Source organism: Prionailurus bengalensis, chromosome D2 (genome assembly GCF_016509475.1).
Source record: "Prionailurus bengalensis isolate Pbe53 chromosome D2, Fcat_Pben_1.1_paternal_pri, whole genome shotgun sequence".
NCBI lineage: Eukaryota > Metazoa > Chordata > Mammalia > Carnivora > Felidae > Prionailurus > Prionailurus bengalensis.
This window is the reverse complement of record NC_057351.1, coordinates 24,379,488-24,396,062: the sequence shown is the minus strand read 5'-3', so window position 1 is coordinate 24,396,062 and position 16,575 is coordinate 24,379,488. Positions and strand designations below refer to the sequence as shown.

The window sequence follows — 16,575 nt, the reverse complement described above, 5'->3', positions numbered from 1 at the left end:
ATCTTCAGTGATAAATTTGTCCTTAACTATTTATCTTCATTGATTGTGTTTGGCCATTTATAGTGAGTTTATAATATTGCTACTTGTGAATTCTCTGCATTCATAATGCTAAAAGGACTTTGGCGAAATCTTTCACTCTGAAGTTCTCACAAATCACTTGTGTATATGGCAGTCAGTGGCAAGATAATAACCTGTGAACACAAAGAGTTACACTTTTTTAACATTACCTGTTTATGATTATAATTGGTCCTGAAGGCAAGTATGAATAAGACAGTTTGTCAAGAAGGTGAGAAATTTGACTCAAAGATGGCCCAGAATTAATAAGTGGAACGAAGAGTTCAAATGTGTTCTTGACTCTTCACACTAACTGTAAGCCGTTATGTAAAATGTATCAGGTTGAGGTCATTAGAAAACATAACAGCATTTTTTTTTAGTTTATTTTTTGAGAGAGTGAGTGAACACGAGTAGGGGAGGGGCAAAGAGAGGGAGACAGAATCCCAAGCAGGTTCTTTGCTATCACAGATGTGGGGCTCTAACTCACGAACTGTGAGATCATGACCCAAGCCGAAATCAGATCCTTAACCGACTGAGCCACCCAGGGGCCCAGAAAACATAATAGTATTTATAAGCAATAATAAATGTCATGGTCCTAAAAATGATTTTAAAACAACCATAAACTGGTAAAACCAACAGAATCAACTTATTCAGAACTCTGGAATTTAATCCAAATTTACATCAACCAGGGGACTGCTCAGTAAAGAAAAGGACAGCTGATTTGGGGCATTTAGAAAATCTCTGGCAGGTCACTGCCTGACCACAGATAATGGAACAGCGACTTCAGTGATCACAGCCAACAAGGAATAATACAGTCTTAACAGAAATAGTGTTGAAAAGTCACAAAAAATATAGATGACTCCAGCCTTCAGCAGTCAGCAGCAAACCCTAAGGCACAGGGAGAATCTGACTTCCAGTAACCACATTATAATGTTCAGGTGTCCATTTTTCAGGAAAAAGTTACAAGGCATAAACAGAAACCATAAAGTAATGCCTAATAATAAGGGAAGAACAATCGACATAAATTGTCCCTCCTCAAGGAAGCCCAGACATTGGACTTACTAGACATAGACTTTAAGTCATGTGTCATAAGTGTACTCAAAGAGCTAAAGGACTCTGGTAAAGAAAATCAGGAAGATGATGTATGAACAAAATTAGAATATCAGTGAAGAGAAAAATTATAAGTAGGTGCAGACATGCTAAAAGGTACACGGCAGAACTTTTGAAGGCTTTAATCCCCACAGTACATTCAGATAAGTGAAAGGACATTTGGAGAGTGTATGCTGGACTGAGTTAATACAGGACCGAGTTAATATAGGACTATAAAGCATCTGTTAGACAAAATGTTACAGGAGCTGGGTTCCTGTTGGCTTGCCATTTGTTGGCTGATTTATCTTGGAACAGGCACTGAACTTCTTATCCATCATTTCCTGTTCTGTGAAATAGAGCATCTGTTCTAGAGACACATGGTGAAGATCCAGCAAGACTATATAGCAGTGCTGAAAATGTGAGGCATCACTATGTTCGTCCTACAGAAGAACCAACAACCTAGTGACTAACGGAAGAGAATGTTTATATGTGCTACCAAGTTATCAGTAGAGGCACAGAGCTTGACTTAAAGAACTCTGCAGACTTGAGCAGGTGGACATTATTCCCAGAGGAGAAATTCCAGCACTTTTGGAATCCATCACTCTATCACATTTTTTCACAGTTCTCTATCCCCACTTACTATCTTACTTTTCACACCTCCCAATTAGACTTATTTTCATCTTTTAAAAATTAGAATTAGTTTAAATGTTTAGTTTTCAGTTATTTCTCCTTTCCCAGGAATTTTATGATGTCTTTAAATATCACTGTAAGACCTAGAACATCACAAAAATCTGGACTGGATCAGCTTTGTTCTCTCTCTCTGTCATTACACTAAGCATTAATAAAAAAAAAACAATTCCAAGAAATAGTGAAGTACCAAGTCAGTTTGTACATGGTGTATAAATAACATAAAATTGGCTTTTTGTGAAAACCATTTTAGTCAGGGGAGACATCAATTGTAGTAATATCGCCACTAGAGACTGAATGTATCTTTAGTTGTTTAATTTGAAAGGCAAAAATAAAATCCTAGGATAATTCTAAAACTGTCATGAGCAATAGATCTGTCTAGAACTGGATTTCTTCCCAGTTTTTCACAAACTAAATTTCATTTCTTATGCTTTAACCCACTCTCTGGTTAAAAATTAACAGTGAAATGACCCAGATGCTGAAAGCCAGAGGAGCAACATCAGATTGTTTGCACCGAACAGGGAAGCAGATCCCATCAGCTGCGCTCTTTTTTTCTTTTTTTTTTTAAAGTAACACCAAGAAATCCACCATGACCAAATTGGTAATTTAGAATCTGATTATTAGCCTCTCTGAAGGATTTCTGGAAAAGTTCTTTTCATCATTTAAAAATACTACATTTACACAGTCCTTCCACATGAAAGCTTTTCAGTGATAGAACTCTCATAAAAGCATGGTGTTCTGCTTTGAAATGCATTTGATGTTCAGGAGAAAATAAGTTCTCTGGTATTCCTGCCTCCTAAAATTTTTATTTTACTCTTTTGTTTCGGGGATAGGTACAGAATTTTCACAGCTGTATTCAGGTAACTGAAGACTTTGTGTCTCCAGAACATCTTGTACAGTCATTTCATTTAACACAGGAACTGAGACTTTTGAAGGAGGAAATCAATTACGATGATAAACTACAGGTAGGAGATGAATTTTCTAACTGACTCCTGTTCTTATGTGCCTTTTATATTCAGAAATACGATACGTGCATAACTGCTTAGGCAATCATTGTCCTTGTTTGTCACATTAGGATAACAACCACAGCTTAATAACAGTATGCATTTAACTGTATGATTTTCAGTGGCCCTTATTTTAACTTTCAGTTTAACATTTTTTTAACTTTGACATATATTTTATTTTGAGTGTATCTTTCCCTCATTAAGAAAAAAAAAGCTTTAATTTATCTCCAGCTTAAGTGATTAGAAATATCAAAATCTCTTTCAGGTTAAAAATATATTGTATCATGCAGTTAAGGAAATGGTGAGAGCTTTGAAGATACATGAAGACGAAGTAGAGGATATGGAAGAAAATTAGGTGTGGTCCAGTTTGATACTTTTAGGCCATTGAACTGTAATTACTTTCGAACGATGATAAGTATGCACATTGACTTAAGCTTCATAAAACCATCAGTGCCAAGAAATTCTCTTTTGTAGCAATTACTTGTTACTGATACCGCAGCAGTATAGCATAAGTCACAGTTCCTGTGATGCAATGTTAGTTATGAAAACAAGCTAAATTTAAAAAGCAGCACTTCATAGCTGTTTTTGTATTATAGTGTATATGATGTTTGTGAAAATGCCAGATTTAAAATGATGTATTTATTTTTGACAAAAAGACCCACAAAATTCTACGCTATATTGTTGATCAAGTGTAAATGTGACCTTGTACAGTTTACTAAAATAACGGATATTTTTCACTACATTGAGACAGTTACTGTGAGAATAGGACACAAACACCAGCTATTGCCTGCATTTGGGAAATTGCTGAATCGCACAGCATTCATGTCATAATCAGAAATTACTGCCAAATAATTGTAAAATTTGTAAAATATGAAGTATATAAAGTAGATACTAAATACGGACACTTCAATATTTTGTTGAAGCTATTGACTGTACAATTTAACATTTTCAAAAGGTGTAATTTATTTAAAATTGTCTCATTTTGGTAAAATTTATGTGAACTTTTAAAGCTAAATATTAAACTTAATATGCTATGTAAATATATACATATATACATTTAATGATGTATTTTTTTAAAACATTGGCTTGCTTTTATTTGTTAAAAGTGCAAGTGTTACATATGGCTTTGTACATTAAAGTTGAAAGGGGTTTTACATTTTCCATTAAAAGGACTTTATCAAAAAATAGCGTGTTCCAGAGTTCTTCCTTTTATGATGTGCATACTACCAAGGATTCATCATCATGATGACTACTAAGCATTTTCTTACAATGTTCTCTTCTGGGACATTTTTCCTTTGTTTTATAAGTTTTGTGCTTTTCTTTAGACTTTATGGGCCATCACAAGTGCCTCAACTCATTTGTCCTATGGCACAACTGAAAAAAGGAATACCGGTAACTTCTATTTGTTATTTATGAACACATTTTCATTGAAAGAAGAATGCGTATGTGAATTTTTAAAGCCATGATTATGAGCGTATGTGATCAGTTTCAAGTAAATGTGTTTCACCACAGAGCTAGCTGATAAGATAGTTTTGGGGGTGGGAGGAAGACAGGGGACACAGTGGCCTAAAGTCAGCCAGTCTAGGTTGAATATGAGTTCTGCTACTTACTGTGTGACCCTGGTAAGTTGCTTTAATTCAGAGTCTTTGTTTTAATAGCTATCACCAGTTGGTTATTCTGAGGCTCACATAGACCTATCCATTTGAATGTTCCTGGAAATATGTCGTCCTCCACTGACACCTGCAGGATACTGAAGGGGACAGCCTTTTCTTCTCATTTGAAAGCACATAGTTAAAAGAAAAAAGTAGTAAGTAGCCCAAGTTGTGACCATGCAAGTTGCTTAGTTTTTTCCATTGTTTATATCTACCATCGTTAATTTTTTTTAATGTTAATTTTTATTTTTGAGAGAGGGTGTGCAAGTGGGGGAAGGACAGAGAAGACAGATCCAAAGCAGGCTCCAGGCTCTGAGCTATCAGCACAGAACCCAATGCGGGGCTCAAACTCCTGAACCGCAGGATCATGACTGAGCCACCCAGGTGCCCCTATGTGTACCATCTTTTAACTCCCTGTGGGCTATGATGTCACCTACTCCAGGCAATATTCAGCCAGGAGTATGAGGTTACGGGTCACATTAATGTCCCACGTGGCGCAGGGGTTAATGGGATGGGTGACGAGTACTTGGCTAGAAACACTGGGCTGAGGAATCGTTCAGACGATAATGTGAATCTTCTAAGTTTTTGACCTTTTTAATACTATTTTTTTAAACATGTTTCAGTTCATTTAAATGGTATTTGCTGCTTAACACTTTCAAAAGTCCCATCTGATTTAATTTTGATGTGAAATTAATTTCAAGCCCAAGATATTAATTCTAGAGTAGACTGCCTGCTGCTCCCTAAAGTCTGCCAAGAACCTAAAGTCTTGTGACTTTTTTCCAAAAGGTTTCAAAAGGTTTTGCTGCTTTTGCTGTTGTTTGAGCCACCTTTTAACTGTACTACAACCCCTACAAGAGAGGCTGAAACTAAGGCAGATCAAGCCTGGCAGTGTGGCTTTTTTCAAAACAAACTCATCTGATACAGGTATTCTATCCATGGTCTGAATTCCATGCTAGTGACCTAATTCTTGGTAAGGCAGGGTGGAGAGAGTGGACTATAACGCTTTCATCATTAAAGACATGTGACTTTTTGGAATGCTGTGAGTTGTTTTACCGGTCACATCCCTGGTGGAGCGATTCCTCTGCCCATTTAGCTTGTTTCCTTCATCCTTTTGGTTAGCTCAGATGCTTCTCACATATGAAACCATCTGAGCATGTCCGTTTCCTCCAGACAGTGATCGAGTACATAATAAATGTGTAAAATAATCTTCAAAGAGACTATACAGGGAAACTTGTGCTGAATATTCAGATCCCTACCATTTTACTTTAATTTGGACTTGAATTTGAATTCTTTTTCCTGAGTAATGATTTACATAAGTCCAAACCCATTTCCCTTCTGCCCAGCACATTCTGGGATTGGAACACCCATAAAATGTGTCGTTCTTGATGCTTCCCTTTGATAGATGGAATATGGGTTTGGTGATATCTGTGTAAGATTAGTGAGCTTCAGAAGAAAAATGTGCTCTCATACCTTTGTTCTGTGTGTGTACATATACAGTGATGTAAATTTGGCATTTTCTTTCTTTTTTTTTTTTTTTTTTAACATTTATTGTTGAGAGAGAACAAGCAGGGGAGGGGCAGAGAGAGAGGAAGACACAGAATCCGAAGCAGGCTTCAGTCTCTGAGCTGTCAGCACAGAGCCCGACCCCGCGAACTGCAAGATCATGACCTGAGCCACCCAGGTGCTGCCCCTCCCCCATTTTTTTTTGTTTTGGTTTTTTGGGGGTTTGTTTTTGCTTTTGTTTTTTTTGTTTGTTTTTTAGCATCTTCTATTCCTAATTGCCAACCTATCAAAGGTCATCTCCCAGATCAGATCAGGAATGCTGGCCATGGAAGAGGGGGAAAAAAAGAAAATTACTTAATTACCATTCTACAGCTATTCAGTATACCGTGCACTATGAATACTGGGATGTAGCAAGTGGCCAAGATTCAGACTCAAGTTATGACACACCTGGTTTCACAGTAATTAACCTTGATAGTGACACCTTCAAACCGAGTAGTATATAGTCTGGCTCTCACAGAAATCTGGTTCTTTTAATGAAAGCAAAGTTCCTTTCAAACAAAAATGAAATGTTGGCGAGCCCCAGGTCACTGGCTGCACACAAAGTGGGTTCCCTTTCCTGACTGGAGAGATTTTCACAGCTGACTTAAGCTGTTCACTCAGTTGTCTGTAAATGAGCCAACCAGCTGCCCTTAAGCCTGGAGGATTGCCTGTCTTTTCTGTCTTGTCTTACGAAAAAGACCTCAGCCCTGGGGTCAGTGGAGGGGCAAATCAAGAATGGTGTGTTGTATGTGTGGGTCACAGCTGGACTCCCATTTTGAGAGGAGGTACATTCTGAGGACAAATGAGCCCAACAATGCGCTCCTGTCCCCTGGTCTTTGACCCCAGGTTTGACAGATGATGAAAAGATTTGGGGGGCTGGGTCGGTGAACAAACCAAAATGAAGAAGTGCAAAACAAGGTGGAGAGCCAGCATGGTCCTCTGCCAACATAGGATGGTAACTGATTCAGAGGTCCTACCAAGCTAGTAAAGAATACAGGGGCGGCGGCGGGGAGTACAAGATCAATGCTGATGTTTTGTTAGCAAAGTTTTTTCCAGTCAGTTCCTAAAAATCCCTGCACTATGCTGGTGAAAACCACAGGACTTTTAAAGGAGGAAAAACAAGAATTTGGGCATAACATTGAAAAACTTATCAGTGACACATTTTAAAAAGTGAGGTGGGAGCACCTGGATGGCTCAGTCGGTTGGATGTCCGACTTCAGCTCAGGTCATGACCTCATGGTTGGTGAGTTCAAGCCCCGCATTGGGCTCTGTGCTGACAGCTTGGAGCCTGGAGTCCCCCCACTCCACCCCCACCCCCCACACTCGCTCTTGCGCTCTCTCTTGTGTCTCAAAAATAAATACTAAAAAAAATTTTTTTAAAGTGAGGCAGCAGTGTCTTAACATGTTAAATATTTAAGAATAGGTTAATACTATAAAATAAATGGCACTTTACCCTAAAGAAGAAAGAGTAGAAGTTTGCATTGGAAATGGGCATCGAAAGGGTTGCTGCTTGGTGAGAAATACTGTGCCGTGTTGGAAGAAGGGTTGTGTGGAATTAGAGGGGAAGGTGTAATACCAGGTGTAGATGGATGGAAAGGTGTGGCTCAGCACCAGCATGAAGGTTCAGATGATGCAGTTTTCTGCGTTCACTTAAGTTTTTCTTGCAGGCAAAATTGCCCCTTAAACACAGTTCACATCGTGCTCAAATTGTTCCCTATAAATTTATGTTGGGACAGATTTGCAAGCAGCAGACAGGGAAGAGTATGGAGCCTGAATAAAGGCTCGAGTTCACCCAAAGCAGGTACTATACCATTCTAACTTTTAAACTAAATATTTCTAGCAGTGTTGTAAACCCACAGATTCACCACCACATAACCACAAAAAGACAATGAAAAATAGCATTTAAAAATAGCCAAAGATGGGGGCACTTGGCTGGCTCAGTTGTTAGAACATGCAACTCTTAATCTCAGTGTCTTGAGTTTGAGCCCCACGTGGGGTTTTAGAGATTACTTTTATTTTTTTAATTTTAGAGAGAGCATACGTGAGCAGGGGAGAGGGACAAATGGGGAGAGAGAATCAAGCAGGTTCTGCACCCAGCACGGCAGCACAGAGGCCAACGCAGGTTTCAATCCCCTGGGATCGTGACCTCATCCAAAATCAAGAGTCGGATGCTCAACTGACTGAGCCACCCAGGCACTTCTAAAAAAAATTTTTTTAAATAAATAATAGATTAAAAACAAATAGTCAAAGTCCAAGTCTCTCTGTCTTGAATTGTGAGCCTATTCATTCTGTCCCCAGTCTTCCAATAATAAGAGCCTCTTTTCAAAATTCAACAAATACCTCAAGTATTCTATACAACTTTTTAAAAAAATTGTGAAATTCTAACTTCACTATAGTTAACATAGTGTTCTGTTAGTTTCAGGCGTACAGTAGAGTGATTCGACAGTTCTATAATTCAGTTCTCATCACAGTAAGTTTCACCCTCACCTGTTTCACCCATCCTCCCACCCACCTCCCCTCTGGTAACTGTCACTTCTCTATAGTCAAGAGTCTTTTTGGTTTGTCTCTTTTTTCTTTGTTGATTAATTCCACATGAGTGAAATCATGCTATTTTTCTTTGACTTATTTTACTTAGATTTATACTCCCTTGATTCATCTGTGTAGTCGCAAATGGCAAGATTCCATTCCTTTTTATGGCTGAGTAATAGTCCATTGTATACATACACCACATCTTTATCCATCATCTATGCAACTTGGGCTGCTTCTGTAATTTGGCTATTGTAAATAATGCTGCAGTAAACATAGGGGCACATATATCTTTTCAAATTAGTGTTTTTGTACTTTGGAGGTAAATATCCAGTAGTGGAATTACTGGATCATATGGTAGTTCTATTTTTAATATTTTGAGGAACCTCTATACTGTTTTCCACAGTGGCCATATTAGTTTGCATTCCTACCAACAGTGCAAGAGGGTTCCTTTCTCTCCACATCCTTGCCAACTCTTGTTGTTTCTTGTGTTTTTTATTTTAGCCATTCTTTGCAATTTGATGGGAGGTGATATCTGACTATGGTTTTGATTTGCATTTCCCTGATGATGAATGATGTTGAGCATCTTTTCATGTTTCTGTTGTCCATCTTATGTTTTCGTTAGAGAAATGTCCGTTCAGGTCTTCTGCTCATTTTGTAATTGGATTATTTGCTTTTCTCATGTTGGGTTGTGTAAATTCTTTATATATTTTGGATACTAACCCTTTATTGAATATGTCATTTACAATGTCTTTTCCCATTCAGTTAGCCTAGTTTTGTTGGTTGTTTCCTATACTGTGCAGAAGATTTTTATTTTGTTGTAGTCCCAATAGTTTGTTTGCTTTTGTTTCCCTTGCCTCAGGAGATCTATCTAGAAAAATGTGGTTATGGTTATAGGGGTACCTGGGTGGCTCAGTTGGTTGTGCATCTGACTTCGGCTCAGGTCATGATCTCACAGTTTGTGGGTTCGAGCCCCACATCAGGCTCTGTGCTGACCGCTTGCTCAGAGCCTGGAGCCTGCTTTGGATTCTGTGTCTCTTTCTCTCTCTGCCTGCCCCTCCCCCCCCCCCCCCCCCCCCCCCCCCCGCCCCGCCACTCACACTGTCTCACTCTGTTTCTCAAAAATAAATGTAAAAAAAAATTTTTTTTTAAGAAAAATGTGGTTACAGCCAGTGTCAGAGACATTACTGTCTGTGTTCTCTTCTAAGATTTTTATGGTTTCAGGTGTCACATTTAGGTCCTTAGTCCATTTTGAGTTTATTTTGTGTATGGTGTAAGAAAGTTTCATTCTGCATCGAGCTGTCCAGTTTTCCCAACACCATTTGCTGAGGAGACTTTTTCTCATTGCATATTTTTGCCTCCTTTGTCAAAGATTAATTGACCATTTAATCCTGAGTTTATTTTTGGGCTCTCTATTCTGTCCCATTGATCTATGTGTCTATTGTGCCAGTACCATACTGATTACTACAGCTTTGTAGTATTTCTTGAAATCTGGATTGTGATACCTTCAGCTTTGTTCTTCTTTTTCAAGATTGCTTTGGCTCTTCGGGGTCTTTTGTGGTTCCCTGTAAGTTTTAGGATTTTTTGTTCTAGTTCTATGGAAAATGCTGTTGGTATTTTGATAAGGATTGCATTAAGTCTGTAGGTTACTTTGAGTAGTATGGACATTTTAACAATATTTTTCCAGTCCATGAGCATGGAATATCTTTCCATTTGTTTGAATCATCTTCAGTGTCTTTTATTAGGGTCTTATAGTTTTCACAGTACAGGTCTTTTACCTTTTTGGTTAAATATATTCTAGGTATTTTATTATTTTTGGTGATATTGTAAATGGGATTATTAATTTGTCTTTCTGCTACTTCATTATTAGGGTATAGAAATTTCTGTGTATTGATTTTTGTATCTTGTGACCTTATTGAATTCATTTATTAGGTTCTGGTACCTTTTTTGTTAGAGTTTTTAGGGTGTTCTATATGTAATATGTCATCTGCAAATAGTGAAACTTTTATTTCTTCCTTACCAATTTAGATGCATTTTATTCCTTTGTCTTGTCTGGTTACTGTGGTTAGGATTTCCAGTTCTATGATGAATAAAAGTTTAATGAGAGTGGACATCCTTGTCTTGTTCCTGACCTTAGGAGAAAAGCTCTCAGGTTTTCACCATTAAGGATGATGTTAGCTGTCGGTTTTTCATATATGGCCTTTATTATGTTGAGGTATGTTCCCTCTAAACCTACTTTGTTGAGGATTTTCATCATGAGTGGATGTTGTTCTCTGTCAAATACTTTTTCTGCATCAGTTGAAATGGTTATATGATTTTCATCCTTTCTCTTGTTGATGTTATTTACCACATTGATTTGTGAATATTTAACCACCCTTGCATCCTGGGAACAAATTCCACTTGATCGTGGTGAGTGATTTTTTTAATGTATTGTTGAATTTGGGTTGCTAAATTTTGTTGAGGACTTTTGCATCTGTGTTCATGAGACTGGCCTGTAGTTCTCTTTTTGTAGTGTTTTTATAGTATCAGGGTAATGTGGGCCTTGTAAAATGAATTTGGAAGATTTCGTTTTTCCTCTTCTATTTTTTGGAATAGTTTGAGAAGAATACATATTCACTCTTCATTAAATTTTTGGTAGAATTCACCTGTAAAGCCATCTGATTCAATTTCATTGTTGGTAATTGGTCTGTTCACTTTTTATTTCTTCCTGATTTAGTTTTGGGAAGTTATTTCTAGACATTTACCCATTTCTTCTAGGTTGTCCAATTTGTTGGCATATAATTTTTTGTACTCTTTTATAATCCTTTGTATTTCTGTAGTGTTACTTCTCCTCTTTCATTTCTTTTTTTTTTTTTTCCAAGTGTTTATTTTGAGAGCATGCAAACGGGAGGGGCAAAGAGAAAGGGAGAGAGAGAGAATCCTAAGCAAGCTCTGTGCTGTCAGCACAGAGCCTGACATGGGGCTCGATCTCCAGATGGTGATATCTTGAGCCAAGCCCAAATCAAGAGTCACATGCTCAACCAACTGAACCACCTAGGTGCCCCTCTCCTCTTTCATTTCTGATTTTGAGTCTCTCCTCTCTCTCCTCTCTTTCTCTCTCTTTAGTGGTCTGGCTAAAGTTTTATCAATTTTGTTGATCTTTTGAAAGAACCAGATCCTGATTTTTTTGAGCTGTCTTTTTGGATTTCGTTTTTGGTTTTTTTTAGTTTCTATTTTGCTTATTCCTGCTCTCATCTTTATTATTTCCTTCCTGCTTTTGGGTTTTGTTTGTTCTTTTTCTAGCTCCTTTAGATGTAAGATTGGGTTGTTTGAGATTTTTCTTCTTGAGGCAGACCTGTATTTCTATAAACTTCCCACTTAGACCCACTTTTGCTACATCCCAAAGATGTTGGACTTTTGTATTTTGGTTTCCATTTTGTCTCCGTGTATTTTTTAATTTCCTCTTTGATTTCTTGGTTGACCCATTCATTGCTTAGTAGCATGTTATTTAACCTCTATGTATCTGTGTTCTCTCCAGAATTTTTCTTGTGGTTGATTTTTAGTTTCATAGTGTTATGGTTGGAAAAGATGCATGGTGTGACTCTGATCTTTTTGAGTTTGCTGAGACTTGTTTTGTGGTCTAATAGGTGATGAGAATGTTCCATATGCATTTGAAAAGAATGTGTATTCTGTTTTAGGATGGAATATTCTGAATGTATCTGTCAGATCCATCTGGTCCAATGTATCATTCAAAGCCACTATGTCCCTGTTGGTTTTCTGTTTGGATGATCTATCCATTGATTTAAGTGGGGTTTATTAAACTCCCTATTAATGTGTTATTATCAATTACCTCCTTTATTTTTATTATCTGCTTCATATGCTTGGCTGCCCTCATGTTAGGTGCATAAATATTTACAATTATTATATCTTCTTGTTGGATTGTTTCACTTATGTCCGTCTTTGTCTCTTCTTATAGTCTTTGTTTTAAAGTCTATTTTGTCTGATACAAGAATTGCTCCGTTGGCTTTTTTCTTCACTTCCATTGGCATAATAAATGCTTTTCCATCCCTTCACTTTCAATCTGCATGTGCCTTAAGTCTGAAATGAGTCTCTCATAGGCAACATATAAATAGATCTTTTTTGTCCATTCCATCACGCTGTCTTTTGATTGGAGCATTTAGTGCATCTACATTCAAAGTAATTTTTGATAGGCATGAACTTATTGCCATTTTGTTACTTGTTTCATGGTTGTTTTTATAGTTCTTCTCTGTTCCTTTCTTCTCTTAATCTGTTCTAAATGTGCTGGCCTTCAGTGATACGCTTGGATTCCTTTTTATTTTTTGTATATCTGTTACTCGTTTTTAATTTGTGGCTTCCATTAGGTTCATATGTAACATCTTATGCATATAGCAGTCCATATTAAGTCGACAGTCACCTAAGTTTGAACCCATTCTTTACTCATACCACCCTCATGTTTCAAATGTTTGCTGTCATACTTTACATCCTTTTATTTTGTGAATCCCTTAACTGATTTTTATAGATAAAATTTTACTGCTTTTATGCTACTTCCTCCTACCTATGGTCTTTCCTTTCTACCCAAAGAGTCCCCATTAACATTTCTTGTAGGGCTGGTTTAGTGGTCATTAATTCCTTTAACTTTTGTTAGTCTGGGGATCTCTATTCCTCCTTCTATTCTGAATGATAGCCTTGCTGGATAGCGAATTCTTGGCTGCATTTTTTTTCTTTCAACATTTTGAATGTATCATGCCACTCCCTCCTGGCCTGAAAAGTTTGTTGGAAAATCAGCAGACAAGCTTATGGGCTTGTATGTAACTGTTTTCTTTTGCTGCTTTTAAAGTTCTCCCCTTATCACTACTTTTTACTATTTTAATTACTATGTGTCTCAGTGTGGAGCTCCTTAGGTTGACAAGTGTGCTTAAAATCCTCCCATTCTGCTGTCTTCCCCAGAAGTGTCCATCAACTCTAAAGAATGGAACAAAGGTCCTTCTGGAATTTACATTACCCAAAAGTGTTGGTTTATTTTTTATTTTAGAGAGTATGTATACACCTGCACAAGTGAACGGGGGAGGGGCAGAGAGAGGGAGAGGGAGAATCTCAAGCAGGCTCTTCACAATCAGCACAGAGCCTGACATGGGGCTCAAATTTATGAAACAGGAGATCATGACCTGAGCCAAAATCAACAGATGCTTAACCAAGCTACCCAAATAAATGAAAACTACCTAAAGATGAAAATGGGTCTATGACCCTTGTCCCACTCAATTTCTGGCTGCATCCATATTTAGTTTTAACCCTGAAACTAAAGGGTTTGGGGGCAGAGGTTAACATCTGTTTCAAATAGGCCCCTCCCTGTGAGCAGCTATTTTCTCATAAGAACAGGGAATTATCTGATCTAAAGCCAACAAAAGGGGCGCCTGGGTGACTCAGTCGGTTAAGCATCCGACTTCAGCTAGGTTATGATCTCACAGTTTGTGAGTTCACGCCCCGCATTGGGCTCTGTGCTGACAGCTCTGAGCCTGGAGCCTGCTTTGGATTCTGTGTCTCTCTCTGCCCCTCCTCTGCTCACACACTCTCTTTCAAAAATGAATAAACATTAAAAAAAATTTTCGTAAGCCAACAAAAGATGTACGGTGGCAACAGAGAGGCTCTGGGTCTTTATAATAACCCTCAGCAGCAAAATTTTTCTCTGGGGAACCAACTTCAAGGGAGCATAGAGCTAAAAGTCTGGTTCCTCAAACCAAGAACCCCTTTTTCAGACTACAACCTTTCTAGAAAGTATCCTTTGCCTTTGGGAACCCCTTCTGAGACTTTAGTACTTCAATCCTACTCTGCTCCCTAATCATCTAACCTGTCTTACATCTTTTGTACATCTTGGACTGTTTGTTGATACTAAAGACATTCTCACTTGGGGGCACCTGAGTGGCTCAGTTGGTTAAGCATCTGACTTTGGCTCAAGTCACGATCTCACAGTTCATGAGTTGAAGCCCTGCATCAGGCTCTCTGCTGTCAGCACAGAGCCCCCTTCAGATCCTCTGCCCCCTCTCTCTCTGCCCCTCCCCTGCTTTCTCCCTCTCAAAAATAAACATTAATGGGGAAAAAAAACCTATATTCTCATTTGTATCCTTGATTCCTTCACTTTTTGTCCTTATGTCACACCAAGAACCCAACCCTCTTTTCCCAGTTTAACATCTACAACGGAGAAGCAAGCTAAGAACCACAAAAATTGAGCCCAGCTTCTCTGAGATCCTTTTGACTCCTGAGCAATCCTAATCTTGGGAGCATATTCCAAATATTTTCCACTCCTCAAGACCAGGACCTGATCCCAGCCCCCTCACCATTAGGAAATGAGCGGAAAATCTGTGTGAGCCTCCACCAGATTTCCTCACGTGTCTTGCCAGGATTTGACTGTGACCAAGCTTACAGTTCCTGTTTCCCATTTTGGACTCCATACTGTTCATGCTGTTCCCTACGGAGGAAGCCATTTCCCCATCCTCTGGTCACATTCCATCTTCCATGAAGGCTGCACCAGCTACCTTACAGGTTTAGTGGCAGAAGAGGGTGTTTGTTAAATATCTGATTTAAATTGAGGCTTTCTTTCCCTTTTTGCCTATGCATATCTACAAACTACTTGAATAAGAGAATATTTACTATTAGAAGAGTATTTAAGTATGAGGTATTTACTAGTGACCAATTACGGAGTTCCTAACTGCAGCCCACACTCCCCTTTTGACCCAACGAGAACCAGAAAAGTTCCTCACCGTCCACTAGGTGGCACTGCTTGCTCAGCAGTGACTTTTCAAGGACACTGTTCCAACTGTGGCAAAATAGGCGAATCTTGAAGAGGCTCTCCTTTTTCAAACTATACCATTTGCTCCCGCAGAGGTCTCCAATTCAGCTATGCTAGGATTATGACAAAATATAGTAATGATCACTTTGATCTTGACATTTATAGTCTACTGGTCTAGAATGATCCAACAATAAATAGCTACTGTTATTACAGTTCATGAAAGCCTGGATTCTTCACATATATTATAAACATCCTATGGCCAACTGCCTCACACTTGTATTCTTCACCGTCTAAAACACTTTAATCACAACCCTGCACGAATGAAAAGAGACACCACAGGAAATGGAGACAGGCTTTTCACAATGGAGTGTAAGGACCAACAACCTTCAGGTGGTCCCCAACTTGTCCTTGGGAAGCAGAGTACAGTGTGTACCTGAAGAGGAATGGGAACGTCCGGGTCACTAGCCACAGGAGAACTCATCCCCGAGTGGCCCCGTAACAACAGCCCAGGACTGTCAAACCACTTCACTCTTGGCTCTGTCTCCAAGCTGGTAGAAAACTGCAGGTAGGTCATGACCTTCTGGACCTCGATTTGTTTCATTATGAGGTAATAGGTCTTAAAGGCTTTAAAAATTGACATCCAAAATACATGAAAAGAAATAGTACCTACAAAGGGTTAAAAGCAGAAAGATAATGTACTTAACATTTTGAATGGATTTAGAGACAAAATATTTTCATTTCAATAACCTTGATAAAACATGAGGGATAAACAATGGCTTTGAAGAAACGATCTTGGAAATATTTTCTTCTCTTTTCTCTTACGCATGGTTTCCAGGAACTAGAGGTTACCTGTGGTTACCATGGCAGGACAGCTAAGACTTACCACATACCACTTAATTTCTGAAAGAAATGTTTATCGTTCTGCAAGAGCCAAACCTGAGCACCTTCCGGGCCTTCTAATAGCCATCTGAGTTCAATAGTGAGAGGCCACCAACTAAGTACAGGAGCCCACTCAGCTTCCCGTACAAGCATAATGCATTGCCATTTAGTGGAAACAGGCTATTCCTAAATCCCATGCGGTGCCCTAAGCAAACAGAAGACACGAGAACAGCTGGAAACCCCAGAGGAGATGGCCATGTGTTTTTATTTAGTCAGTGGGAGACACTGCTAGGATGCCCCAGAGGTGCCAAGTTGTGTTGGTCAAGAGACACCCATGTTAAGATTCAAACACAAAATT

The 16,575-nt window shown here is 38.6% G+C and overlaps 1 protein-coding gene across 1 annotated transcript in view; it reads left to right on the top strand.

The window, feature by feature from the left end:
- Positions 1-4,021, top strand: part of JMJD1C (jumonji domain containing 1C) — a 267,626-nt gene extending 263,605 nt beyond the window's left edge. The window contains 2 exon segments of the mRNA XM_043596445.1: positions 2,664-2,795; positions 3,100-4,021. Coding sequence (XP_043452380.1) covers positions 2,664-2,795; positions 3,100-3,189 — 222 coding nt within the window. The 3' untranslated portion in view covers positions 3,190-4,021.
- Positions 4,022-16,575: the final 12,554 nt, after the last annotated feature.